This window comes from Podarcis pityusensis, assembly GCF_964106645.2.
Source record: "Podarcis pityusensis genome assembly, chromosome: Z".
In the NCBI taxonomy this organism is placed as follows: domain Eukaryota; kingdom Metazoa; phylum Chordata; class Lepidosauria; order Squamata; family Lacertidae; genus Podarcis; species Podarcis pityusensis.
Window position 1 is genome coordinate 2,693,702 of NC_138044.1, and position 27,358 is coordinate 2,721,059.

Below are 27,358 nucleotides of genomic sequence, written 5' to 3' on the forward strand. Positions count from 1 at the left end.
CCACCACCAGCAGCTTATTCAGAGCTACACTGCTTCTGTTTGGCCATCATGGTGAACAGGCAACTTCTGGGCCCACCCCGCTGTTGCAGGAGTTGGGAGGGGGTGACTTAGAGGTCATCTTGTCATTAATGCCCTACTTGCTGCAATCCCTGAATCGCACGTTGCAAAAGATGGGCTGCAAGGATGGAGAAGCTCCAACGAAGCATAGATCTATTGTGCCCAGCCTCCCATTCCCCACAACATCCTAGCAGATGCCCATTTTTGGAAGCCCACAAACGGGCATTTGCCTTTCCCAGTGGATGATTTATTTGCACAGAGATTCCACTATCAGCCACCACAGCTCCTAGCTAACTCCACTTTGACGAATTTTGTCTAAGCCCCCAGTGTCATTCTATGGCACAGCATTCTATGTGTTAATTAAACTTAGCATTGATAAAAAGTGCTCTCTCTCTCTCTCTCTCTCTCACACACACACACACACACACACTGTGTGTGCATGGTTGTCTCTCATTTGGCCTGATCCTGGCACCAGTTAAGAAGCAGATACAGCCAAGAAGTGACAGCAAGACGGCCAGGGAATGGGGTGGGGGAGGCTTGAGGAACAGATTTTTCTTTTCTTTTTTTGTGCCTACAGTTTTTGTATACAAATAAAAATTCAATAAAATGTTGTGGGGGGAGGGCAGAACAGACCAGGAAAGGGTTTGGGGCTGGTATTGCGGTGGATTTGCTGCCTTTTCCATGCACCTTGGGCTCACGGGCTAGAGCTACCTAAAGCCCATTTCTTCAGCAGGCACTGGTCTGGAGAGGTGGGTAGCCTTTCCACCCCGCTTGTGTGGTACACCTTGCTTGCTCTGCAAGCAACAGGACCTTGGCAGGACCATCTTTTCTTAAAAGCTGTTCTATAAGAGAGGCTCTGCAGTGGACAGATCCAGGGGCTAGCCAGGCACAAACAGAACCCCCTCTTCCTCTATATAAGTCGCAGATCTGTCCTGAAATGGGTGAGCAGGGCAAGGCACCCCTTTAATATTTTGCCATGAGGCCCTTTCCCCTCCTGCTCACCGCTGTCCGTTTCAAGATATACAAGTACATTCGCAGCTCAGGTCCCCAGTGCTTCAGCCAGGGGTCTGCTTGCCCACTGTAGACTCCAGCCTCTCCGCAGTGTCTTCCAGCTCCTCCAAGATCTCTGAGAATGATGGACGCTTGAACGCTTCCACCTAGAAGGAGCAGGAAGGGGTTGCGGGGAGAAGCAGCAAGAGAAAAATCAATGCCAGGAAGAAGAAGGAGGAGGAGGAGGAGGAGGAGGATAGTTTGGATTTGATATCCCACTTTATCATTACCCGAAGGAGTCTCAAAGTGGCCTACAATCTCCTTTCCCTTCCTCCCCCACAACAAACACTCTGTGAGGTGAGTGAGGCTGAGAGACTTCAGAGAAGTGTGACTAGCCCAAGGTCACCCAGCAGCTGCATCTGGAGGAGCGGGGAAGCGAATCCAGTTCACCAGATTACGAGTCCACCGCTCTGAACCACTGCACCACACTGGCTCTCTTTGGAAGCCAAATGAAGCAGAAGGTTGGAAGATTGAAAGAAGATTGGACAAATTCATGGAGGCTGTCGATGGCTGCTGGCTATGATGGCCAGACTCTGCCCCCACAGCCAGAGGCAGCGACGCTTCTGGATAACAGTTGCTGGACGTGCAGGAGGGAAGAGGGCTCTTGTGCTTAAATCCTGCTTCAGTTTCCCACAGACCTTTTGTTGGCCACTGCGAGAACAGGATGCTGGACCAGATGGGCCAAGGGCCTCATCCAGCCAGCTCTCCTTCCTAATTATGGAATTAAGCAAGAAGGATTAAACCTCCATCAGGTCCAGCATGCTGCTCCCCATAGTGGCTAACCAGATGCCAGGGGCTAAAGTCAACAGTCCTTAGTTTCTGCCTGTTGCCTACTGTCCTGCACATAACACCGGTCTTGAAAGACCTTCACTGGCTCCCAGTACGTTTCTGAGCACAATTCAAAGTGCTGATGCTGACCTTTAAAGCCCTAAATGGCCTTGGTCCAGTATACATGAAGGAGCGTCTCCACCCCCATCATTCTGCCCAGACAGAGGTCCAGTACTGAGACCCTTCTGGCGGTTCCCTCAGTACGAGAAGCCAAGTTACAGGGAACCAGGCAGAGGGCCTTCTCGGTAGTGGCACCTGCCCTGTGGAACGCCCTCCCACCAGATGTCAAAGATATAAACAATTACCAAACTTTTAGAAGACATCTGAAGGCAGCCCTGTTTAGGGAAGCTTTTAATGTTTAATAGGTTATTGTATTTTAGTGTTCTGTTGGAAGCCACCCAGAGTAGCTGGGGAAACCCAGACAGATGGGCGGGGTACAAATAATAATTTATTATTATTATTAATATTATTATTTAGAGCTAGACAGCCTCTGAATGGGGAAGCTCTATTCTTAGCTACCAAGAATCCTGCTGAACAGACCTGTCCTCATAAAAAAGAAAAAAAAGTTACTTCTTCGCTTTTGAAGTCATCCAAGCTAATTGGCTATCACGGCAACAATTTTTGTAAGTTAATGATACACTGCATGATGAGGACTTTCTTTTAACTCCTCCCAGTAACTTCCTTACCCTGCAGCAGCTGGCAGCCAGATCCAAGACCTGCTTGGGACATTCACGGATCATGTCATAGAAGGACGCCACATCCAGGCCATAATCCTAGCAGAGAAAATGATAAAAGGATTCACAGGTGACTCAGCTTTTCATCCACTTATGCAGCTAAAGAAGAGCAGAGCTTGTGCCACCACAAGTTTGTGCAGAATGCTGCCCCCTCTGTTACACTTGGGCTCCAGGGATTCCACTCCCCTTCCACAAAAGAGGACCCCTTAAAATGAGTGGGGAACACCTGTGGCCAGAGGCCCCTGCCAGTTTGGTCAACGTCTCAGAAGCCTATTTTGGCATGAAGATTATTCAAATGATATACCGTATTTTTCGCACTATAGGACGCACTTTTCCCCTCCTAAAAAGTAAGGGGAAATGTGTGTGCGTCTTATGGAGCGAATGCAGGCGGGAGGCTCTGTCAGCGCTCCCTTTAAAGAGCTGCGTGGAGTGTGTATGCGACTCTTGGGGGCTTTTCCCCGAGGAGGGAGAAGGGCAGCCCTTCTCCCTCGTTGGGAAAAGCCCCCAAGAGCCGCACACATACTCCACGCGCTCTTTAAAGGGAGCGCAGCTCTTGGGGGAGCCTTAGCCGCACGCAGCCTCTCCTGGGCAGGGGATGAAGGCTTCCCTTGCCCAGTAGAGGTTGCGCGCAGCTAAAGAGGAAGCCAGGAGAGTGAGCGGGATGCATCCCGCTGGCTGTCTTGGCTTATGCCATAGCCGCGCGCAGCCTCTCCCGGCCGGAGAGGTTGCGCATGGCTAAAGAGGAAGCCAGGACAGCGAGCGGGATCCTGCTGGCTGTTCTAGCTTCTGGCTTTGCCACGGGAAGCCTCCACACGTGAAGCCTTCATCCCGCTCCCCTGCGGAGGCTTCATGCGGCTATCCCTGGCTTTTGTGGGAGAAAAGCCCCCAAGAGCCGCGCTCTCTTTAAAGAGCGTGCGGCTCTTGCGGGAGGAACGCCAGTAGGCTTCCTTTTGCTGAAGCCAGGAGGGCAAGAGGGATCGGTGCGCTCCAATCCCACTTGCTCTCCTGGCTTCAGGGATAGCCCCACAAAGCCTCCTAAGTGAAGATGGAGGAGCGCTCCCTCTTAGCTCAGGATGCTTTGCGTTCCTTTCTTATTTCTTGTTTTCCTCCCCTAAAAACTAGGTGCGTCCAATCGTCTGGTGCATCTAATAGAGCGAAAAATACGGGTATGTGCTAAAACATTTTCTTCTGTATTTGAGAAAGATAATCAAATATTATCTTGCAATTCAAAATAAATTTAGCAGTTTCAAGTTTTGTGATTTTATTTTATTTTGGTTTTGTCTACAAGACAAGAAGACAGCTTTTGAAAACTGAAGTTAGCAAATTTTTTTGGGTGGGGAGTGCAAGTAGATAGCCTTGCGTAGGGAGCAAAACAGCCTGGCACCTGCACTGATCTCCTGAGAACAAACAGGCAAACAAGGCTTCTTGGCTTCTCCAAATACTTAGTTAGCATAGACTACAGAACCCTTTCCTTTCAAGAAATGTACTTCCCTTAAGCTTTCTTATTTTATCCCAAGTCTTAGTCTGAGCATCTTCCAATTAAAAGTTTCCTCTAAGCAAGGATTCAGTTCACTGAAGTTAACTTCTCCTGCAACATACAAACTCCGCCTGCTGACACAGATGGTGCTGTACAAAACCATCACTGTCACTAGGCAGAGTCCCCAATGCATGTGCTTTTAAACAGAGCATAGCATCTTGTGGGCCCTGCATGGACGGTGCATGATGCAACATGCCAAAGCCTTGCTGTCAGCCAATGTTACAGGTGAAACTTGAAAAATTAGAATATTGTGGAAAAGTTCCTTTATTTCACTAATTCAACTTCAAAGGTGAAACTAATATTTGAGATAGACTCATGACATGCAAAGTGAGATATGTCAAGCCTTTATTTGTTCTACAGGTGAAACTCGAAAAATTAGAACATCGTGGAAAAGTTCCTTTATTTCCGTAATCCAACTTGAAAGGTGAAACTAATATATGAGATTGACTCGTGACATGCCAAGCGAGATATGTCAAGCCTTGATTTGTTATCATTGCGATGATCATGGCGTACAGCTGATGAAAACCCCAAATTAACCATCTCAGAAAATTAGAATATTCAAGGAAATCAGCAAAACAAGGATTGCTAATTGAGCAAGATTGGACCTCTGAGAAGTAGAAGCACATCTCGCTTTGCATGTCATGAGTTTTACCTTTTAAGTTGAATTACTGAAATAAACAGACTTTTCCACGATATTCTAATTTTTCGAGTTTCACCTGTACTTGAGATGGAAAAGCAGATAAAAGCACCATAATGACCTGGGTCCGAGGCAGCACCTCAGGGTCAGCTGGGATTCTCCCTAGTATTTCGCACAGGACAATGCCGAAAGAGAAGACGTCCACCTACAGGAGGGAGCAAGGGGTCAGTGGGAGGAGGCAGTGGGAGATGGTCTCTGGAGGCCACATAGGCAGTGAGCAGAGGGACTAACAATCCAGCCTTTCACAGAAGTTGGAGGCGACATCATAAAGGGTTGGAAGACAGGAACCCTGAGGTTACTAGTCCACAAACAGAGGTGCCTTGCTAATAAAAGACTGCTTTTAACATTCCTGTGAGACTGGGAGCTTGGAGGAGAGCCAGTGCTGGATAATTAAGTCCTTAATGAGCCTGGCAAAGTTGCCAAGTGCCTCTTTTGTCGGGGAGGTTGGCTAAATGCCATCAGTGGGTGGATCCGCTGAAGTCTTCTGAATGGCTTGGAAATACCTGAAAGCAGGCAGACTTCTCCACCCACCACAGCTAAGGATGATGCTGTCTAGGTCTCTGCATAAAAGCAAACAACATACACTGTTGTCTGAGTCAGAGATTGATGGCTCATCTGCATTGTTGTTTAATGTGGAGAGGAAGCTTCCTGCACCTCCATCACTTCTCCACTACCCATATGACTCTCTCCTCTTAAATCACTCTCTGCCTACACTTCCCTTTCCTCCAATCTGGATTGTTTCATGCCCTCGCCTTTTTCAAGTATCCCTGGTATGAGAAAATCCAGATCGATAGAGAAGAATGTGTGGGAAGTGAGTGATTTAAGAGAAGAATGCTGGCGAGACAACATAGAATGAACGGAAGTACAAGAAATTTACTACCCACATTAAACAATGGTGCAGGTTTCTGTAAAATGCTTTTTGGTTTTAGTCGTACCTTGGATCCCAAATGCCTTGCGAGATGAACCTTTTGGCTCCTGAATGCCACAAACCTGGAAGTAAGTGTTCTGGTTTGCAAACTTTCTTTGGAACCCAAACGTCCAACACGGGTTCCACGGGTTCCGATTGGCTGCAGGAGCTTCCTGCAGCCAATCAGAAGCTGCGCTTTGGTTTCCGAACATTTTGGAAGTCGAATGGACCTCTGGAACAGATTCCATTCAACTTCCGAGGTACGACTGTATAGTGATCAAGCATTATATAAATGTTGCAAAATAAATTAAATAGACAGGGATGGTACCCAGGGGGGTGAGGGGTAGATTCTCTCCAGTTCACATTTTTATGCAAACCTACCCAATTAATACTTCCTGAAACTAGATATTAACCCAAATACAGCTAACCTTGAAATTCACACGTTTCCAAATTTTGCCATGCACTTCTCCAATCCAAGAAAAATGTGTGTGTGTGTGCACACGCGTGCGTGCGTGCGTGCTCTCTCACTCACACACATACACACAAACACTTGGGGAAAGTGTGTATGAAAATGCATATTCATTAAAATGGCATTAAAGGCAAATAATATTAGGGGAAATTGCATATAAAATGGGAAAATGTGCTAAGTTGTCAACTAATTATTTTGAGGACTTTAAAAAAAATACAAATAGATGTAAGCTGAACATAAGATTGGGGGAAACAGAGAAACTGAAATTCATAGGCTCATCCATCACTATTAACAAGGCACACTACTCTAGTACCCTGGGGATAAGGGCCAGATTGGGTCCCACAAAGAACAGCCCTCAAACTAATGGGGGGGGTGGACAACATGGTACCTTCCGGTCATAAGGTTCCCCTCGCAACATCTCAGGGGCCATCCAGAAAGCCGAGCCCACCAAAGAAAGCTTTCTCTCAGGGTCCTTCGCAGAAAGCTCCGCCACTTCCTTGGCTAGTCCGAAATCCGTCACCAGGGCCTCACGCCCCCGTTGGGTCACCCGAATGAGGCAGTTCTGAAATCCATTTCAAGGCACACTTTACAAGGTTGCACATTCTCTCTTCCTGTCCTGCTCTAAGTGGCAACTTTGAAGACATACGGGAATCATCGAGTTGTAGAGCTGGAAGGGACCCGACGGTCATCTAGCCCAACCCCCTGAAATTCAGGAATCTCAACATGTGTTCCCTCATCCCATTTGAAATCATACTGGAACCTGCTTAGTTTTGCAAGTGTCCCAGCAGTTTTATTGCTGCACCACTAGGAGGTGTGTGAGAATTCTTATAAGGTAAAGGTAAAGGGACCCCTGACTGACTGTTAGGTCCAGTCGCAGACGACTCTGGGGTTGCGGCGTTTATCTCGTTTTACTGGCAGAGGGAGCCTTCAATCAGAAGGTCGGTGAATTCTTGTACAGTCACACCTCATGTTACATTTGCTTCATGTTACGTTCTTTCAGGTTGCGCCCCGCAGTGACCCAGAAGTACCGGAAAGGGTTACTTCCGGGTTTTGCCGCTCGTGCATGCGCAGAAGCGCAAAATGGTGTCACGCGCATGCGCAGAAGCGGTGGATCGCAACCTGTGTGTGTGTGCAGACACACCGCTGCAGGTTGCACTCTTTTCATGTTGCGAAAGGGTCTCCGGAACGGATCCCATTCGCAACCAGAGGTACCACTGTACTAGCCCCAAAAGATGCTACAGATCTGAAGGCACCATAAGAACATAAAATGAGCCCTGCTAGATTTGGCCAAAGGGGCCCCCTTTAGTCCAGCACCCTCTTCTCGCAGTGGCCAATCAGATGCCTGTGGGGAGCCAGCAAGCAGGACCTGAGCACAAGAGCACCCTCCCCACCATGGTTCCCATCCCAGTTTCATCCAGCAGCATCACCAGATTAGCTTACTGAAGTGGTTTTCAACCAGTGTGCTGCAGTACGCTCTGCAACCCTGGCCCTCTTTCCTTCCCTCCCTCCTCTGATGTCCTCTCATGCATCTGCCTCTCAAAAGCTTGCACAGCTGTTTGTTGCAGCAGCCCTGGCTACAAATTCTATGAGTGAGTGGTGCCTCTGGGGCTGGCCACATGGGGTGCTGGTTGCAGGAGCTGAGGCCGTCTCGGAGTAAGCAAGCAAGTGGTTGAGGGAGCCCATCTAGCCAGTCCACCAGCCCTTGCTGTTGGGAATGGACAGATAAGTCCCAGGCCCCTGTGGGGCAGTTTGAGGCTGGGGGGCAGCTCAGAGACCAGGGATGGCAGCAGCAGCTGCAAAGAGGACTCTGAAGGAGAGGGGAGAGGAGAGGAGGCTGAGGAAACACTCCACAAGTGAGGGTGTTCGAAAAAGGGCGAGAGGCTGCCAGCTCTGCAGGCAAGGGGTGACCTAATTGGGCTCCTGAGCCCCCCAGAGGAGCCGCACAAAGAATGGAGTTGGTCAATGTACCGTATTTTTTGCTCCATAAGATGCACTTTCTCCTCCTAAAAAGTAAAGGGAAATGTCTGTGCGTCTTACGGCGCGAATGTGTGGTCAGTCGCTGGCGCCCTTTCCGGCCCAGGCCCCTATAAAAACAGGGTTTTTCCCCTTTGCAAAAGACTGGCGTACTGGATCAGGCCTGTTGCCCTTAGAGTAGACAACTAGTTCCTCGGTCTCCCCTTATGCCTCTGACACCCTGATAAACAGACACAGACCCACTTTATTCCCCACCACAGATGGGTGCTATCGCTAGGAGTGAGGCAGAAATTCAGTTCAGTCTTCATTTTAATATAAACCTACCAGACCTACATCTCCCCAAACAATATATGAACGGAAATGCAACTATGCTTCGAAATTTGCACTTCTCCAAATATTTGGCTATTCTGCAACTAAAAAAACCAGTACAAAAAATTATGATTTTGGGGAAAGTGTCACCGGTGTTTGCTCCTTCAGGGCGGTTCCCCTTGGGCAACTGTGGATATGAGCTAACTTGGCTTCTAAGTAAGAGGTGGAACGCAAGGGAGCTGTATCTGTGGTGAGATAATGAACCCAGCTCACAAACACATACAATGGGATTGATGGAGCATCTAGTGACTTCGCTATTTTATAATTTTATTGAAGTGTTGTATTTATTCATTGTACTTCTATACATACTGTATATTTCTTTCTGTATTAATCTGTTCACTGCTTTGGAGGCCTTTGGGCCAAAAAGCAGGATAGAAACAAACTTATGGTAACAAATGCATATATTAGTGTAAACAACATATGAATTATATCTGGGGAAATTGCTTGCAAAAGTGTTTGTGTGTGGCCGAAGTAAGGACCTTCTCGTGAGAATTTTTTAAACACACAAATTAAGACCGTGAAGGAAATTAGAAAGAGAAAGTGGTGGATTTGTTCATCCCTAGTTGACATCCCTTTTGTAGAAGGAGCCTTCCTAGATCAACACACACATACACACATTGCTTCCCACAATTATCAGCAGAATACCTCTAAGAAATCCACACACAGGACATGAAGCTCTCCAAAGAACTGCATCCTGTTGTCCCCCCCCCCGCCCCCCGATTGCAGCTGTTACAGGTAGACTTGACTTCAACATGGAAGTTCCATTAATTTAATAGTCACTGACAGACCTTCTTATCCAATAATTTGCCTGACCACCTTTTAATCATAGCTATTGCTGCATCACTGTGCAAACAAGTACACTCTTCCAGGAATCTCCTGCCCACTTGTTTCCCTTGGGGTGACCCCAAATTCCAATCTCACTCAAACCTCTACCCACACCAACAACAGCTCTGCAAATTTGGAGGCTTCTGGAAAAGGCCCAAGAAATGCAGAGGCCAAAATCCCATTAAGCGATGATGCCATTAACCAGCAGATGATCTGCCTCTCCTCTAAGTAGATTGGCAATGACCTCACTGTTCAAGCTAGGAGAGCTTTGCCTCGCAGAGGCAGGCAGCAAAAAAATGCGTCTCTCCTCTACTCAGCCAGTTTTCTTTAGGTTCATGTGGAAGATTTCCTGCAAGGGCTCTTTGTTAATGTGTGTTGAATTTGTAAGCCACTCTGAGGTTACTTTGTTCTTTTTAACAATCAAGCTGTGTATAAATTTTATGAAATGAATACAAAATTTGCAAAATCTCCAAAGAGCATAAAGAACTGCCTTTGCTTAGAGACCAAAGGCTCGTCTAATCAGGAAGGGCCAGAGGTTCAGTAGCCGATCATCTACTTTGCATGCAGAAGGTCTCAGATTCAATGCCTAGGTTCTCCAGGCAGGGCTGGGAAAGATTCCCTCTCTGAAATCCTGGAGAACTGCTGCCAGTTGGTATAGACCATGGGTAGGTGCTGTGGGTTAAACCATAGAGCCTAGGACTTGCCAATCAGGAGGTCGGCAGTTCGAATCCCCACGACGGGGTGAGCTCCCGTTGCTCGGTCCCTGCTCCTGCCAACCTAGCAGTTCAAAAGCACGTCAAAGTGCAAATAGATAAATAGGTACCGCTCCGGCGGGAAGGTAAACGGCGTTTCCGTGTGCTGCTCTGGTTCGCCAGAAGCGGCTTAGTCCTGCTGGCCACATGACCCGGAAGCTGTACGCTGGCTTCCTTGGCCAATAAAGCGAGATGAGCGCCGCAACCCCAGAGTCAACCATGACTGGACCTAATGGTCAGGGGTCCCTTTACCTTTAGGCAAACTAAGGCCCGGGGGCTGGATCTGGCCCAATCGCCTTCTAAATCTGGCCTGCGGACGGTCCAGGAATCAGCTTTTTTTTACATGAGTAGAATGTGTCCTTTTATTTAGAATGCATCTCTGGGTTGTTTGTGGGGCCTGCCTGGTGTTTTCACATGATTAGAATGTGTGCTTTTATTTAAAGTGCATCTCGGTTATTTGTGGGACATAGGAATTTGTTCATTTTTTCCTTCAAAATATAGTCTGGCCTCCCACAAGGTCTGAGAGACAGTGGACCGGCCCCCTGCTGAAAAAGTTTGCTGACCCCTGGTATAGACAGTACTCCTGATGCAAGAACTTGTGGACACCCAACAAAGCTGAACGTTGGGAGATTCAGGAGAGATAAAAGAAAGTCCTTCTTCTCGCAGCGCAGTGTTGAACTATGGAACACCCTCCCTCCCACACAGACGGCTTTAAAAGAGGACTGGGCAAATACATGGAGGTTGAGGCTATTAGGGACTCCTGGCCACGGTGGCTGCACTCTAGGCTCCATGGTCAGGGACAGCAATGCTTCTGAATCCCAGTTTCTGGGAAACACAGAAAAGGCAGAGCGCTCTGGTGCTCAAGTTCTGCTTGCTGGTTTCCCACAGGTTGGCCACTGTGAGAACAGGGTGCTGGACTAGACGGGCCATGGGCCTGATCCAGCAGGGCTTTTCTTCCATCCTTGGTACTGAGCTAGATGGGTGAATATCCTGATTTGGAGTAAGTTCCCAGTTTAGCATCCTGTTTTCCACAGTGGCAAACCAAACGCCCTGGCAAGTCCACAAGCAGGGCGTAAGGGCCATAACCCTTCCTTGCTATCGCTGCCCAGCAACCAGTGGAGCCTAGTGCGTTAGGGTGCCACAGGCACTGCCAACCCCCACCTGCCTGCTCTGGTTCTGACAACCTGCTTGTCTTCCGCCCTAACAGTGCCAGTGGGCACCAACCATCACAGCCAGCAACTGGTCCTTAAGAGGTAGACTGCCCCTCCCCAGGGAGGATCTCCAGTTAGCTTACCTTGGAGTTGAGATCCCGGTGGTAGATGTTCTTGGAGTGCAAATAGACCATCCCCCGGGTGATGTCTGAAGCCAGGTCCACTTTCTCCTTCCAGCTGAGAGAGACGTCTTTGCAGGCCAACAGCTCTTCCAGGCACCCGCCATTCACATACTACCAGCGGAGGATTGAAGAGGGACACCCATTATCATTTCCATAAGAGGCTGGAAGGGACACTGATCCCAGCACCAGCCAAACAGAGCAGGCTGTTCACAGACCAAGGTTAAATTGCCGTGCCCGGAGTGTTCCTCTTTAGTTTGCCTGCAAGGGTTCCCATGGCAGAACACTCCACTAGTCCAAAAAGGAAACAAATCCTCGCACACAGAAAGCTAGTAAATCGGAAATGCTCTACTTGCTAGTTTTCTTTGTGCAGGGATTTGTTGTTTGCTGGTGCTCTAGTGGAATCTTCTGTCACATTAGTCCTAAAAGAACGAGATGACTCTTGGGTTGGAATGACAGTATTATCTGGAGCCCACCACCAAAAGAATAAGTGGATCCCTCAGCCAGCACTCACTGGAAAGGGTTCAAATCTTGAGGGCTGCCTAATAATCAGTACCATCATGGGGAAACAATTGGTTATGTTATGGTTACTGCTTGTATATTTATAGGCATAATAACAGTAAAGAGGAATCACTGGGGGAATTGTTCCTTACCTCCAGAATGGGATACAGCTTCTCACCCTTCACACAGATCCCAAGATACCTTTATTAGGGAATATAATGTACAAAAATCATAGTCACGGACATGCCTTAGACCTGGTAGATCTGACACTCAGTAAAAGTGAAACAAAAGAAATGCCATAGTCAGATCACTTCCTGGTGCAACTGGACTTCTCTGTGACCCTTCCCCTCTACAGGGACGTAGGAGCGATTTGGATGGTTCGCCCCCACCACTTAATGGATCCAAATGGTTTCCAGAAAGTGGTAGGGGATGTTTTATCCCATGTTGACAGCCTTTCATCTGATTCCCTGGTGGCCTGCTGAAATGAGGAGTTAACCAGTGCTATCTACTGTCTGGCTCCGGTGAACTCTCCGATTGAATGGAGCCCGGACAGCCATGTGGTTTTCCCAGGAGCTGAGGGCGATGAAACAATCGCTGAAACGGCTAAAGCGCCAGTGGCGGATAACTCATTCTGAATCAGACCGGGCACGGGTTAGAGCTCAAAGTCGAGCCTACCAAGTGGCGATAGCGGCGGCAAAGAGGACCTTCTTCACTGCCTCTACTGCATCTGCAGAAAACAGCAGCAGGATACTCTTTCAGGTGATTTGCAATTTAACAGAACCACCTGTGTCATCTGGGCCTGGTAAGGACCCCAAGATCTCCTGCAACGATTTTGCCAAGTTTTTGCAGATAAAGTCGCTCAGATCCGGAAAGAGGAGTGATCCACTCAGATGCGGAGTGGTGAATGCTTCCCTCTGTGAGGGAGCCTTCCCAGACCCACTGAAAGAGGTGGTCATTAAATCGCTTCTTAAATAAACATATTTGGACGCGGCCAATATGGCCAACTATCGCCATGTCCCACTCTTGGGCAAGGTGATTGAGCAGGTGGTTGCTGAACAACTCCAGGCACACCTGGAAGAAGCGGGCCATTTGGATCCCTTCCAGTCAGGATTCAGGCCTCATCATGGGACTGAAACTGCCTTGGTCTCACTGGCTGATGATCTCCTGAAGGCTAGGGACAAAGGTGAAAGCTGTTTTCTAGTTCTGCTGGATCTCTCAGCGGCCTTTGATACCACCGACCATGACATCCTTCTGGACCACCTAGAGGGGCTGGGAGCACTTTTATACAGTGATTCCGCTTTTTCCTCCTGGGCTGTGTCCAGAAAGTGGTGTTGGGGGATGAGTGTTCAGACCCCTGGGGTCTCACTTGTGGGGTCCCTCAGGGTTCCATCCTCTCCCCCATGCTTTTTAACATCTATATGAAGCCGCTGGGAGAGATCATCAGGGGGTTTGGGCTGGGTGTTCATCAGTATGCGGATGATACCCAGCTCTACCTCTCTTTTAAATCAGAACCAGTGAAGGCAGTGTAGGTCCTGTGTGAGTGACTGGAGGCAGTTGGAGGATGGATGGGGTGTAACAGATTGAGGTTGAATCCTGACAAGACAGAAGTACTGTTTGGGGGGGACAGGGGGCGAGCAGGTATGGGTGACTCCCTGGTTCTGAATGGGGCAACTGTGCCCCTGAAGGACCAGGTGCACAGCCTGGGAGTCATTTTGGACTCACAGCTACTCACAGAGGTTCAGGTCAATTCTGTGTCCAGGGCAGCTGTTTATCAGCTCCATCTGGTACGCAGGCTGAGACCCAGCTGCCCGTGGACTGCCTCGCCAGAGTGGTGCATGCTCTGGTTATCTCCTGCTTGGACTATTGCCATGCACTCTACATGGGGCTACCTTTGAAGGTGACCCGGAAACTACAACTAATCCAGAATGCGGCAGCCAGACTGGTGACTGGGAGTGGCCACTGAGACAATATAACACCAGTTCTAAAGAATCTGCATTGGCTCCTAGTGCATTTCTGAGCACAATTCAAAGTGTTAGTGCTGACCTTTAAAGCCCTAAATGGCCTCGGCCCAGTATACCTGAAGGAGTATCTCCACCCCCATCATTCAACCGGACACTGAGGTCCAGCGCCGAGGGCCTTCTGGTGGTTCCCTCACTGCGCTCTCATCAGATGTCAAGGAAATACACACATATCTGACTTTTAGAAGACATTTGAAGCCAGCCCTGTTTAGGGAAGTTTTTAATGTTTGAAGTTTTATTCTGTTTTCAGTGTTCTGTTGGAAGCGCCTAGAGTAGCTGGGGAAACCTAGCCAGATGGGCAGGGTACAAATAATAAAATTATTATTATTATTATTATTATTATTATTATTATTATTATTATTACATCATGACATTTCCCTTTTTGTTGTCTAGCACAAGGTCATTTAAACCAAGAACAAGAATGATGATACTTCAATCGGGAGAAAGCCACACTCGCAGAGCTCAGGCAATGCTGGATTTCGACATCAATGTTGTGGGAAGATAACTGCCCAGGTAGGAGAAGTGATCGACATTTTCCAACATTACATCATTGAGTTGGATTTGTGGTGCTGCCAGAAGGGTTATTTTGTACTTGCTGGTGCAGCACTTTGGTTTTTTGAATGTTGAGTGATGGGCCAAGCTTTTCATAAACTTCTGCAAAGATACTTAGGATGGTTTGGAGTTCATCCTCTGAACGCGCCAACACTAAATTGTCATCAGCCTACTGAAGCTCCATGATGGACGTTACGGTAACCTTACTCTTTGCTTTCAGCCTGAGACAGCTAGAGGTCACTCAGGGAAGAACCAACATCCTGGAAGCAGCAAGGGAGAAAAAGGGAAGCCAGAGGGGAGCAGGTGGACAAAGAATTTCTCCCACTCTTTCTAGACCATGGCCATGGGAGACAAGTGCAGAAGGTAGTGTGAGGCATGCTTCTTGGGGCCCTGGATCTGCTGCCCCTTCCAGTTGTCTCCAGCCTGCTGCCTGAGGCGACTGCCTCACCGAGGCCAGTGGCGGAGCCACCCCTGGTCACCTGCCACCCAGAGACCCACCTGACAATGTTGGGATGGGAGAGCTTCTGCAGCAAGCTGATCTCGCGTACGATCCCCTCCTGGTCTGCGTCATTCTTGTAGATCTTCACCACCATTGCTTTGCCTCCAGGGCTTTGGGCAACCTGTGTGTTTTTGGAAGATTCAGAACAGGTACAAGAAAGTACTTATTCATGCAGATTGCAGGGCGTAGTCAAAGTATGGAACTTCTTCCCACTGGAGTCAGTGACAGCCAGCAACTTGGATGACTTTAAAAAAGGGGGAGACAGGTTCATGAAAGAGAGGGCAGTCAATGGCTACTACACAAAGTGGCTGTGCTCCACAGCTGGCGGCAACAATGCTTTTGAATACTAGTTCTGCATTTAATACTATTCTTCCGCATAGACTGGTGCCCAAACTATTAGACCTGGGACTTTTGTGAAGGTGGATATTAGATTTTCTATCAAACCATTCCCAACGGGTCAGGATGGGTTACCATGTCTCTGAGGATCTCATGAATACGGGGACGCCACAGGGGTGTGTGTTGAGCCCGCTTTTATATAAACTTATATACAGTGGTACCTCGGGTTACATACACTTCAGGTTACAGACTCCGCTAACCCAGAAATAGTACCTCAGGTTAAGAACTTTGCTTCAGGATGAGAACAGAAATCGCGCAGCAGCGGCGCAGTGGCAGCAGGAGGCCCCATTAGCTAAAGTGGTGCTCCAGGTTAAGAACAGTTTCAGGTTAAGAATGGACCTCCAGAACGAATTAAGTACGTAACCAGAGGTACCACTGTATAGGACTAGCCGCCTGAGAAACAGTTTCTATTCAAATGCGATTTTAGTTCTAAACGCAGTGTAAGGTAGTCTCCGTGCGCTGCTCTGGTTCGCCAGAAGTGGCTTAGTCCTGCTAGCCACATGACCTGGAAGCTGTATGCCGGCTCCCTTGGCCAATAAAGCGAGATGAGCGCCGCAACCCCAGAGTTGTCCGCGACTGGACCTAATGGTCAGCGGTCCCTTTACCTTTACCTTTAAGGTAGTCTCTGTGGGAGTATATTGTATTTAATTATGGGATATCAGAGTTTCTAGGGGGCTAACCAGGCTGGGATAGCTGGGATAGAAGGCTTGTTGGTTCTGAATGTCTTGTGTAGATTTTTGGTTTCGTTGTTCTGTATGGGACAATGACAATGAATATTATCGTATCGTAGTTTCTGGAAGCCACAGGAGGGGAAAATGCTCTAGTGCTTGAATCCTGCTTGCTGGTCTCCCTCTGAGGTATCTGGGTGAGCTACTGTGGGAACAGGATGCTAGACTAGCTGGGCCATTGGCCTGATCCAGCAGAATCTCCTCATGTTCCTAGTACTGAGCTTGATGTGGTCTCACTCAGTATAAGGCAGCCTCCCACGTCCCTACCTTAGCATCCTGCAGTTGGTATGGGCATGTGCTGATAAAACCAAAGTTGCAGGTTCAGTCCCCATACAGCTGCATAATCCTTCATTGCAGGGGTTTGGCTAGATGATTCTCAGGTTCACTTCCAACTGTACGATTCTATGATTCTGTTTCCTACACTGGACAACCAGGCGCCTCTGATAGGCCCACAAGCACGATGTAAAGCATGGGTGGGCAACCTAAGGCCCAGGGGCCGGATCTAGCCCAATCGCCTTCTCAATCCGGCCCGAGGACGGTCCGGGAATCAGTGTGTTTTTACATGAGTAGAATGTGTGATTTATTTTAAATGCATCTCTGGGTTATTTGTGCGGCATAGGAATTCGTTCTCCCCCCCCAAAAAAAAATATATAGTCCTGCCCCCCACAAGGTCTGAGGGACAGTGGACCGGCCCCCTGCTGAAAAAGTTTGCTGACCCCTGATATAAAGGGTTGTATTTAAATTCTGTTTTTAAATAATGTTGTGTAATTGTTTTTCTGTTCTGCTTAGAAGCCACCTAGGCATTAAGCAGTATGTAAATTAAATTGCCACTTATTATTATCTGACTTGGCAGGATTAATAATAATAATAGTAATAGTAATAGTAACAATACCTCCAAGTCAGACTGCTGACCCATCTACCTTAGTATTATACCCCGGGAAGGGCAGGGTATAAATAAATATTTTTTATTATTATTATTATTATTATTATTATTATTATTATTATTAGTCTTTGTCTTTCCCTATCTCTGGGCAGCCCTGCAGAGCAAACAAAATTTGAAACAACCATACTAGGATCTCCTTGGTATAATGTCACATCACCTTGATGGCTCCTTTAAAACCCTGGCACTTGGAGGTGAACCTGAATTAAGCTGGTACCTGCTGGATCATTCTGATCAAGCTATCAGACCAAACAGAGGCCCTTTGTTGACACTTTCCCCTCCCTATCGTATTAGTGATTTGCTCAGTAAGATGGAAACAGCTTAAACAAAGTTTGGGAGAGCTCACAGGCTTAAGGTACCAAAGCACATGCAAAGGACACGACGTAGAAACTAAGGATAACAGAATCATAGAATTATAGAGCTCAAAGGCAACCCCAAGGGTCATCTAGTCCAACCCTGACAATGCAGGGATCACAACTAAAGAATACCCGACAGATGGCCATCCAAACTCCACTTAAAAACCTTTGCAGCAACCTCATAAGGCTTGGTTTCCAGACCCTCAATCATCTTGGTCACCCTCCTCTCCACACCTTCCAGCTCGTCAATATCCTTCTTAAACTGGACACAGGACTTCAGGTGAGGTTTGACCAAGGCAGAAGGGAGTAGTGCTATCACATCCCTTTATCTGGACACTTTAAACAGATTAAAGGCTCCAAATGACACCTGCCAAAGAGGTTGCCACATCTCTGCACTTCTCCCACAGCAAATTTATAAACAGCCACTCCTTGCACGTGGCACCCATGGGATGTGAATTTTCCAGCTGGGGCAGTGAGGAGGTGCTCTGGTTAATTGGAAGAGACCTTTATACACAAGGCCTGCTGAAATCTACCAAAAACGCTTCCAGGTGGGGGCTTCTATACATATATTTTCTTTATAGTATTATAAAGAATTTTATTAAGATGCACAATCAAGCATAAAACAAAACCATACCAGCAGAAAACTAGTAAGAAATATTGAAGCAGAGACAAAAACAGGGGATGGGGACTTCAGTGATACATTCCAGACTTTCTGTAAAATAGAAATTAGAACCAAGGCTATAAAAACAAAAACACCACTGACATGGATACGCCTTATTTTCTAGAAAGACAGACTGCATTTCCAGTGAACCTTAGTTTGTGAGGCTCTGCACATATTCCTTTTTTCCTGTATTATCCGCAGCCATTCATAGGCCGGGGTGAATGGTTCTGTTTTACATTATTTAACGTTTTAAAAACCTAACTAAAGAAAGAAAATTGTCCTTACATTTTTTTACCTCTAGAGGATTTCATGTTTACATATTGATTTTTCTAGTGGGCCTGATTCCTTTATCTTCAGCAGGTAATATCTGCTGCAGCTAAATTTTCATTTGTCTTTTAGTGCCAGAGCTGCAATTTCAGAAAGTGGGAGTGTTAGATTAAATCAACTAAAGCTTTATTTATTGGCCGAGAGTAATTCTACACTCAGTGAAGCTGTGTGCTAAGGGTACACTAATGTGAATTCTGAAGCATTACAGGGCTAGGGAATGAAAACAAAAACAAAAAAATGTTAAAAGCATATCTCTCTTTCCAATAATTAGTGCCAGAATTTGTCCTCTTACTGAAACTGACATACGCGAATTTCAGATTCATCCAAAGCCACACTTTAAAAGGGTTCCTTGTTGATTTGTGAAGGCCTTTTAATTAACTAATAGCCCTGCTTAGCACTTCCATCGCAGGTCTGACCTTTATCGCCTCCCGCATCCCTCTTTGTGCACTACCTTGGCTGTTTCACATTCCCAGCTTCTAAACAAGATTGATGGGGGCAGCTCAGCTGTTCAGCTCCATAAAACAGTCACTATGCCGCCTCTAATGGATGCAAAATTGTGGAGTGACCTTTGCAAACAGGCAATGCAGGAAATCTTCACTCGGCTCCATACGCCTCTTCCTAATAAAATATGTTTTGCTGAGGACAGTGCTGCCATTTGCTAATGTCCACCATGCCTTGCCTCCTCTTAATCACTAATCTAGACCAACAGTTCAGGGTATTTGGCACCCACAATCGGAAGCCTTCCAGATTCTCTCACCCACCATCTGCTTCTCTCTGTGCTCAGTGGAATATCAGTGCTCCCACACTGTGCTACCCTGAGTCGGAAGTCATCAGGAATTCAATCAATTTGGCATTAAGATTCAGGAAAGAAAAGGTTGCAGTGGAAGCTGTTGCCTCACTCCACAGGTAACCCCACCAACTGGCCCGCCCGGTCCCCAGAGCACGGATACTGACTACTTTGGGAGCAGCTGCTTTAGGTGCCCTCCAGCTTTTGGACTCAAACTCCTATCAGCTCCAGCCAGCAGGGCCAATGGTCAGGATGACTGAAAGCAACTGTGGGGTCACTGGGCTTCCCCCACAATGGCCTATTACAAACCTCAGGGCCTGAAGACAACAACAACTTTCTCTACTGTCCTCTCCCCCATATAACAGTTATCCAGAGGCGCACTGCCTCTGAGCATGAAGGTTTTATTTTTAGCAGTTGTGAAAGGCAACCCCCCCCCAACTCTCTACAGGAACTTCTTGATATATCTAGGCAGACCCATTAGAAGCTTTTACACTTACCTGGGAGAAGGGCCTAGAGCTGAAAATAGATGACTCTTAAGTGGAATGCAGTATCAGTGGAATCCAAGCCCTATAAATCAATCTCAGCTTAGAGAAGGGAATGTTTTCCCTTTAAAATTTTGCACTGCTATCCCCAGAATAGTGAGAAATGGTTTAACTAGCCACCCTATTTGTTTAACAAAAGGGTGAAAGACTTGTAATAGTTATCTGAACCTAGGCATCCCTAGGTATCTGAAGAAGTGTGCATGCACACGAAAGCTCATACCAATAACAAATTTAGTTGCTCTCTAAGGTGCTACTGGAAGGATTTTTAAAATTTTGTTTCAACTACAGCAGACCAACACGGCTGTTGTTGTTGTTTAGTTGTTTAATTGTGTCCGACTCTTCGTGACCCCATGGACCAGAGCACACCAGGCACTCCTGTCTTCCACTGCCTCCCGCAGTTTGGTCAAACTCATGCTGGTAGCTTCGAGAACACTGTCCCACCATCTCGTCCTCTGTCGTCCCCTTCTCCTGGTGCCCTCCATCTTTCCCAACATCAGGGTCTTTTCCAGGGAGTCTTCTCTTCTCATGAGGTGGCCAAAGTATTGGAGCCTCAACTTCACGATCTGTCCTTCCAGTGAGCACTCAGGGCTGATTTCCTTAAGAATGGATACGTTTGATCTTCTTGCAGTCCATGGGACTCTCAAGAGTCTCCTCCAGCACCATAATTCAAAAGCATCAATTCTTCGGCGATCAGCCTTCTTTATGGTCCAGCTCTCACTTCCATACATCACTACTGGGAAAACCATAGCTTTAACTATACGGACCTTTGTTGGCAAGGTGATGTCTCTGCTTTTTAAGATGCTTTTTAAGACCAACACGGCTACCTACCTGTAACTAGGCATCCCTGTCTGCTATCTGCCTTCAAATCACCTCACTATTATGCAAATAGATCCTACTGAGGAGTTGAATATCCTACACTTAGCCACACGGGAGGTGCTGTGGTCTAAACCACTGAGCCTCTTGGGCTTGCCAATCAGAAGGTCAGAGGTTCAAATCCCCTAGATGGGGTGACCTCCCATTGCTCGGTCCCAGCTCCTGCCAACCTAGCAGTTCGAAAGCACGCCAAAAAGTACAAGTAGATAAATAGGTACCGCTCCGGCGGGAAGGTAAACGGCGTTTCCGTGTGCTGCTCTGGTTTCGGCAGAAGCGGCTTAGTCATACTGGCCACATGACCCGGAAGCTGTACGCCGGCTCCCTCGGCCAATAAAGCAAGATGAGTGCTGCAACCCCAGACTTGTTCACGACTGGACTTAACTGTCAGGGGTCTTTTACCTTTACCTTTTTACGGGTGAACTCAGGATGCCCAAATGCCTTTCAGCAGGCAGTCGAAATCCGGCTTGTTCCAGGGTCACCAAAGCTCATGGGGGGGGGGTGTCATGCCACATTAGAGCTATGTCTATCTTATACTTATGCCATGATCTAAAGATATAAACCATATCATAAGTTCAGATTCACACACACCTCCTCACAACTTGTGGAGGGAAATATATATATAATATTTACCCATCCACAAATATAACCAATCTATCAAATAAAACTCATACGATATCTCCTTGGAATTCTGTGAATTAGAGAGCAGCAGTTTGCATCTTCAAGATCTTCAGGTTTCCCCCTGGAACATCTGGGTGTAAAAGACCAGCCAGCCTTAAAATAGAGAGCTGCAGGCTCCAGGCAATTGCAAGGAATTGGCAAACATCTTAAGAGACTTAGTTTGCTTTGTAACTGGGTAAACAACTATCAAAAACCTCTCATTTGCTTTGGCTATTAACCAGCCTGGCAGCATTGTGGCTCAGCAGTTGTTTTTAGTGAAGAATAAAAGGGATTTACACACTCACAGCTCTCAGAGGAAGAGGCAGCCAGCTCAAAACAAGGCTGATGCTTTAACCAGGCTGGCGGAATAGCGGGGTCAGTGGCATATTGCACCAAGTATTCAGCGTTTAAAGACCTGCTATAACCACCTGGCAAGTGTCTGCGTACTGTGCTCGGATGAGGGCTTTATGAGCAGAAACTGGGGGAGGTGGTGCAACAACATAGACAGAAGTGACATTAATGTCCGGCCTCCACCACGCATGCTCTGCCGTGGATAGTTGAAGCCTTGGTACTGTACTCAATGATACCATTATTTGGCCGTGTCCTTGGTCAATGACATCTTACTATAAATTCAATAAAACATTCGGAAACACAACACAACCACCTCCCCTCCACCACAAACTCACTGGCAGGCTGGAGGGAAATTCCTGTCCTTTTTACTTTAGACCAGCTTCAGGCTGATCTACCAGGGCAGGGCTATTGTGAAGATATTATCTTAGTGATATAACATAAGTCAGGTGGCCAACTCCCAAGAGGCCGCAATCTACTCACAGAGTTAAAAACTGGCAGTGATCTACCCCCTTTTTGGGGGTTCAGGTCAAAGTTGTTAAGCTTTTTCGGGGGGAGCCAGTGATCTACCACAGACGTCCAGTGATCTACCGGTAGATCACGATCTATCCGTTGGATGTGCCTAATATACGTGAAGCACTTTCAACTGGGTCTGTTTAACTGGATCTGTTTGTGGTATTTTTTATGTGTTGAGCAGTTTAGAAACTCCTACAAATAGATAAATAGCTGAGCGCTTCCCCACCACCGCCACCCATGAAGGAGAGACTCCACACAAGTGGATGAGGTAGGCTGAGAATGAGGGCTGCAACCTTTACTTCAGGGGTGGGGAACAAGACTCTTGCTAAGTAACCATCAGACTCTGAGAAGCTGGTGTCGCTGGATCAAATTAATCAGTTTTGTTAGCTAAACTTAAGTTTTAATTGGATTTTGAATACACGAGCACCTTACTGTTTCAAATTTTACTGTGCTGTTCTGACCAATGCTTTTTTTATCGGGTGAGTTTATGGAACCAAGGGGGCAGTAGCCCAAAAGAGTTTAGGAACCAATGGATTAAACCCCAGGGAACAGCTCTCCTGGATGCCATACAAACCCAAACATCAAATGCTATTTCATCACTGGGCATTATAAAACTAGAAGGACGATGCCCTCAGCATGAGAAAACACAATTTCACCTATGTCCAATAAGAGACACCCCCCCCCCCATTCTAAACAAAGGCTTCATAGTGGATCTCTGGGAATCCTTCATGTTATTTAAAACGGTTTCATTCTACAGTGAAATGTCTCCAGCTTTGCTGGCTGCTGGGATTCTACAGAGAGCCAAGAAAGGAGAGAGAGAGAAAGAAATGCTGCAAGAAAATTGTGTGTGTGTGTGTGTGTGTGTGTGTGTGTGTGTGCAGGGAGGGGGAAGGAGATAGTAACTATCACAACAACAATTTGCAAGAGTGGGAGGAACAAGAGAGTCAGGAGGCTGCAGTGAGTAGGTGGGGATGACGGATTGGGAACCAGCTCATGGTTGCCAGTTGCCAGGGGAGGCGGTGCCTGGGATGGAGAGAATGTGCTATGCTTCCAAATCTGCTTGCATCAGGAAGGCTGGCAGGAGACTGGCAATTTTTACAGCTGACCTTCCTTGTCTGAAACACTGCACTGTGCCTTTTCTCAGGAAACCCGGCTGAGCTTCTTTGACCACTGTTAAGTTGTGGGTTTAATGCACACAGGCTTGAGTAAAGGTCTAGGACAGGGATCAGCTAACTTTTTCAGCAGGGGGCCGGTCCACTGTCCCTCAGACCTTGTGGGGGGGGCCGGACTATATTTTGAAAAAAGAAGAGGAACAAATTCCTATGCCCCACAAATAACCCAGAGGTGCATTTTAAATAAAAGCACACATTCTACTCATGTAAAAAACCGCTGATTCCTGGACCGTCCGCGGGCCGGATTGAGAAGGCGATTGGGCCGCATCCGGGCCCCTGGGCCTTAGGTTGCCTACCCCATTCTAGGAATACAAGAAGCTGTGTTATCCGTGTCAGGCCACCAGACTGCCTTGTTCACTGCTGTGTCCTCTCACCGGCAGCAGCTCTGTGGGGCTTCAGGCAGGGGGTCTCTCTCTCAGCCTTACAGGGAGATGCAGGGAATTAAACCTGGGACCGCACCACATAGACCAGAGGTCCCCAAGCTAAGGCCCATGGGCTGGATAAGGCCCGAGGGACTCATTTATCTGGCCTGCGGCGACCCCTGCCGCCTGCTGCCACTGCCCGCTCTTACCAGCACTGCGCTGCAAGGCTGCCCATTTCTGGATGAGAGGAGCACCGGAAATAGCTTGTGCATGTGCGCAAGCGTTATTTGCGCATACGCTGGTGTTTTTTCCAGTGCGGATCCAGGTCGGAGGAAGCCCTTGCACATGTGCACAAGCTATTTCCAGTGCTCCTCCGACCCGGAAGTGCGCCAGAAATAGCATATGCACACGCGTATGGGCACAAGTTCCCCCACCCTCTGGCCCGCCGCGCGATCAGAGATGGAGACACCAGCCTGAGGCGCAGTAAGTCTGCTGACCCCTGACATAGATACATAGACACCCCTGGCACACAAAACACATGCTCCACACCACCACCACAGTACAGCCTTACCTGCCCTTTCCAGGCTGCAACAGGTTTCTGTTTTACAGCAGCACAAAAAAGGCTGCCAGAGTAACACTCTCTCCCTTCTCTGACAGGGCAGCTGTACTGAAGAGGCAGCACAGGCAGGCAGGCGCAAAGGGTTGCAAGTATCCTGCACTCCTGAGGGTGAATCTGCACTAAAAGCTTAAGCCAGTGTCAAAGCATTGCAAAGGCTGCATTTCGCGTCAGTCATACCTTGAACACTTTGGAGAAGAAGCCGCTGCCGATCAATTCCGCCTCAAAGTTCTCCCAGAATTCCAGCTTCCTGACAGCCGTGCGCAACCTCTGCCAGCGGTCGTCCTGACAATAAGCGTCCGGCATCTCCCCATAGTATGGCGTCAGGCTGGAGGGCTCAGGAGAGACCAGCCCCATTTCACACATCTCAGAGACAGGTGCTGCAAAGAGGAGGGAGAGGGAATGAACAGGTTTCATTGCCGGCTCTGCCGAATAGGTGGAGAAGCCCTGCAAGGCTGGCTGTTTTCGTGTCTGCTTTGCAAACCAGCAAATCCCTTCCAGGGGGCAGAGCTTTTAGCCCTCCTCGCCAGCTGACTGACAGCTTCCTATGTCCCAAGGTGGGGAATTATGCTGCCTGAGGGCCACATTCCCCCATGAACAAGCTTCTGAGGGGCCATATGCCAGTGACAGGCAGGGTCAGAACCAAAAGCAGGTGGAGCAATGGATGTGCCTTTCACCTTTCTACAACATGCTACATTCCAGCAAAAGTCAGGAGCTTCTGCACAAGCTTCAAGGATACGTCACCCTGCACAGGAAATGTCTCCTTTCACCATCCAGGAAAGCAAGAAGCATTACCAGAGTGCAAGGATGCATCCCAGCCAGGCTTAAGCACTGGAGGAGAGAACACAGATCAGGGCTAGTGAATGGCCAGATTCTGCCACTGAGATCTCCCCACCCTTGCCCAAAGGCCTTCAAACTTCAGGAAAACTACTTCTCTCTTGGTTCATCTACTCCAGAAAGTGGTGCACGTCTGCCAGGAGAGCCCTGCAGGCTGCAAAACTGTTCCAGAACATTCAAGATGGTTCTAGAACATTCTGGAGCGTTCTTGTGGGGCCTTCTGGGTGCCCAGAGCCAAAGCCAGCTCCCTTCTTCCCTGGAGCGCTACCTGGGAAGATGAGCAGTGGCAATGGGTCAGCTCTTCCACCATTACTGATCAGAATAACCCAGGGTGGTGGTCTGAATCATTATTATTACTAATCACCTGCCCTTCATCCTAAGATCCCGGGACAGGTTACAATGTTAAAAAACACAGTATTGGAAACAGATTTAAGCAGCTTACAACCACAAGTTGTAAGTTTTAAAAATATGTACCTCAAGCATCAACGGCCAGGGTACAGAGGCACATCTTCAGCATTTGCCAAAAGCTATGTAATGAAGGTGCCGAGCGTGTCTCTGTAGGGAGGGAGTTCCACAACTGGGGCCACCACAGAGAAGGCCTTCTCCTGGGTCACTGCCACTCTGAATCTCTGAGGGCAGAAGAACTACCAATCTTAGCACCAAAGGGTTCTGCAGTGAAGGAGGTAGGCTTTCAGATATTTGGGGCCCAAGTCATTTAGGATTTTAAACACTAAGTGAACACCTTTGATTGGGCCCAGAAACAAACTGGCTGCCAGCGCAGCTTTTTAAAAACAGGGGTTATATGAAATCTAAACGGAAGCCCACTCAGCAATATGGCAGCTGCATTATGGACCAAGTTAAGTTTCCAAGTTGTCTTCAAGGGCAGTCCCACGGAGAGTGCATTGTAGTGATAGGGAGTGAGAGCTGGTTCTGGGTAGAAACATCCACTCTGAGGAAAATATCACAAGCTACAGAAAGGAGTCTCTGAGCTTGGTGTGAAGGACAGTGTGTGGTGTCCTGTGAGAGAAATAGGCCAGGAATTAACTGGGAGGCTGAGGTTGAGACAGGAGAAGTAGAAGCTGTAAAGAGACAGTCTATTTAGGTCTCATTCCAGTCAGGAGGGGAGAGATTCTTCTAGTAAGAGAAGACTCCCAAACCAGTGAAACCTTGGGTCTATTACTTGGAGTACCTCAGGAGTAGGGTTGTCAAAGGGGTGTGCAACCGACAAAAAGTACCACCTTGTTAAGAACCAAAGTATTAAGTTAAGAACCAAAGTATTAAATGTGAAACAACTGAGAAAACCTTGAAGTGAAATAACATTGTAAACTGAAGTATCGTAAGTCTTATCTACTCGTGTCATAAACTTCCTTGTTAAATAAAACCATTATTGTTTATTACTCCTAATTATTAAGTTTTACCTCACGCAAGTCCCCCACAAGATAATCTGAGATAGTCTGTGGGAATTTGTGGGATTGGAGTTGGGTGCACACTCTATTTTTAAGTGAGAGGACAGGTCCAATGGCGCCAGGGGGAAAAGGGGCCATTGCGCCGTCACACCCCCTACCTTGGCATTTGACATTCTATGGGAAACATCTACTGTATTTCCTCAAGTTCATGGCTTTTCTCAAGATCAATCTCCTGCTGGCCCAGCCTCCTTCCCTCAAAGAGCCTTTTGTGTAGAAGTGAATTTGCATCATGCCCCTTCCCCAGGCGCTAGAGACAAGCCATTCACACCACTGTGCCCAAGCAGGAATCCCATATAAGACAAGCAGAGAGGCGCTTTTGTCTTCTCTTCAGACACAGACGCCCAAGCTCAGGGGACAGGGAGCGTAGAGAAGGAGGGAAACTTGGCTGGAAACAACCAGCTTGATGGCTGGCCTCTGGGAGGAGAGCTGGATAGCTCCGCAGTCTTTCAAAAGAGTCACTAGCTATGAAATGGGGCCTTTGTATTTTCAACCTAAATAGTTTGGATGGATTGGGGGTGGGGGGGGTCAGTCTCCAAGGCCATATCATGCAACCTTGCAAGAATTTCCTATTGCATCGCCTGCTGGCTGGCTGTTTCTATGTGGTAAACTCTTTTTAAGAGACCCGGTTCACATCACACATTTGAAGAAGTACAGCACCATTTTAAACAGCCACAG

The 27,358-nt window shown here is 47.7% G+C and overlaps 1 protein-coding gene across 1 annotated transcript; it reads right to left on the reverse strand.

The window, feature by feature from the left end:
* Nucleotides 1-478: 478 nt before the first annotated feature.
* Nucleotides 479-26,170, reverse strand: LOC308468623 (dual specificity testis-specific protein kinase 2-like). Its single transcript, XM_080991030.1, has 9 exons — nucleotides 26,043-26,170; nucleotides 24,561-24,760; nucleotides 15,099-15,220; nucleotides 12,183-12,231; nucleotides 11,494-11,643; nucleotides 6,668-6,841; nucleotides 4,965-5,048; nucleotides 2,622-2,708; nucleotides 479-1,214 (listed from the first exon to the last, which is right to left on the reverse strand). Exons 2-9 carry the CDS (start codon nucleotides 24,744-24,746, stop codon nucleotides 1,113-1,115), a joined length of 954 nt encoding a protein of 317 aa, XP_080847156.1. The 5' UTR covers nucleotides 24,747-24,760; nucleotides 26,043-26,170; the 3' UTR covers nucleotides 479-1,112.
* Nucleotides 26,171-27,358: the final 1,188 nt, after the last annotated feature.

Coding starts and splice junctions, on each gene's coding strand:
- LOC308468623 (XM_080991030.1), bottom strand. CDS start 24,746: ATGTGTGAAATGGGGCTGGTCTCTCCTGAGCCCTCCAGCCTGACGCCA. Junction 12,232..15,098: donor TCCCATCCCAACATTGTCAG/GTGGGTCTCTGG, acceptor TCCCTAATAAAG/GTATCTTGGGATCTGTGTGA. Junction 11,644..12,182: donor AGCTGTATCCCATTCTGGAG/GTAAGGAACAAT, acceptor CTCCGCTGGTAG/TATGTGAATGGCGGGTGCCT.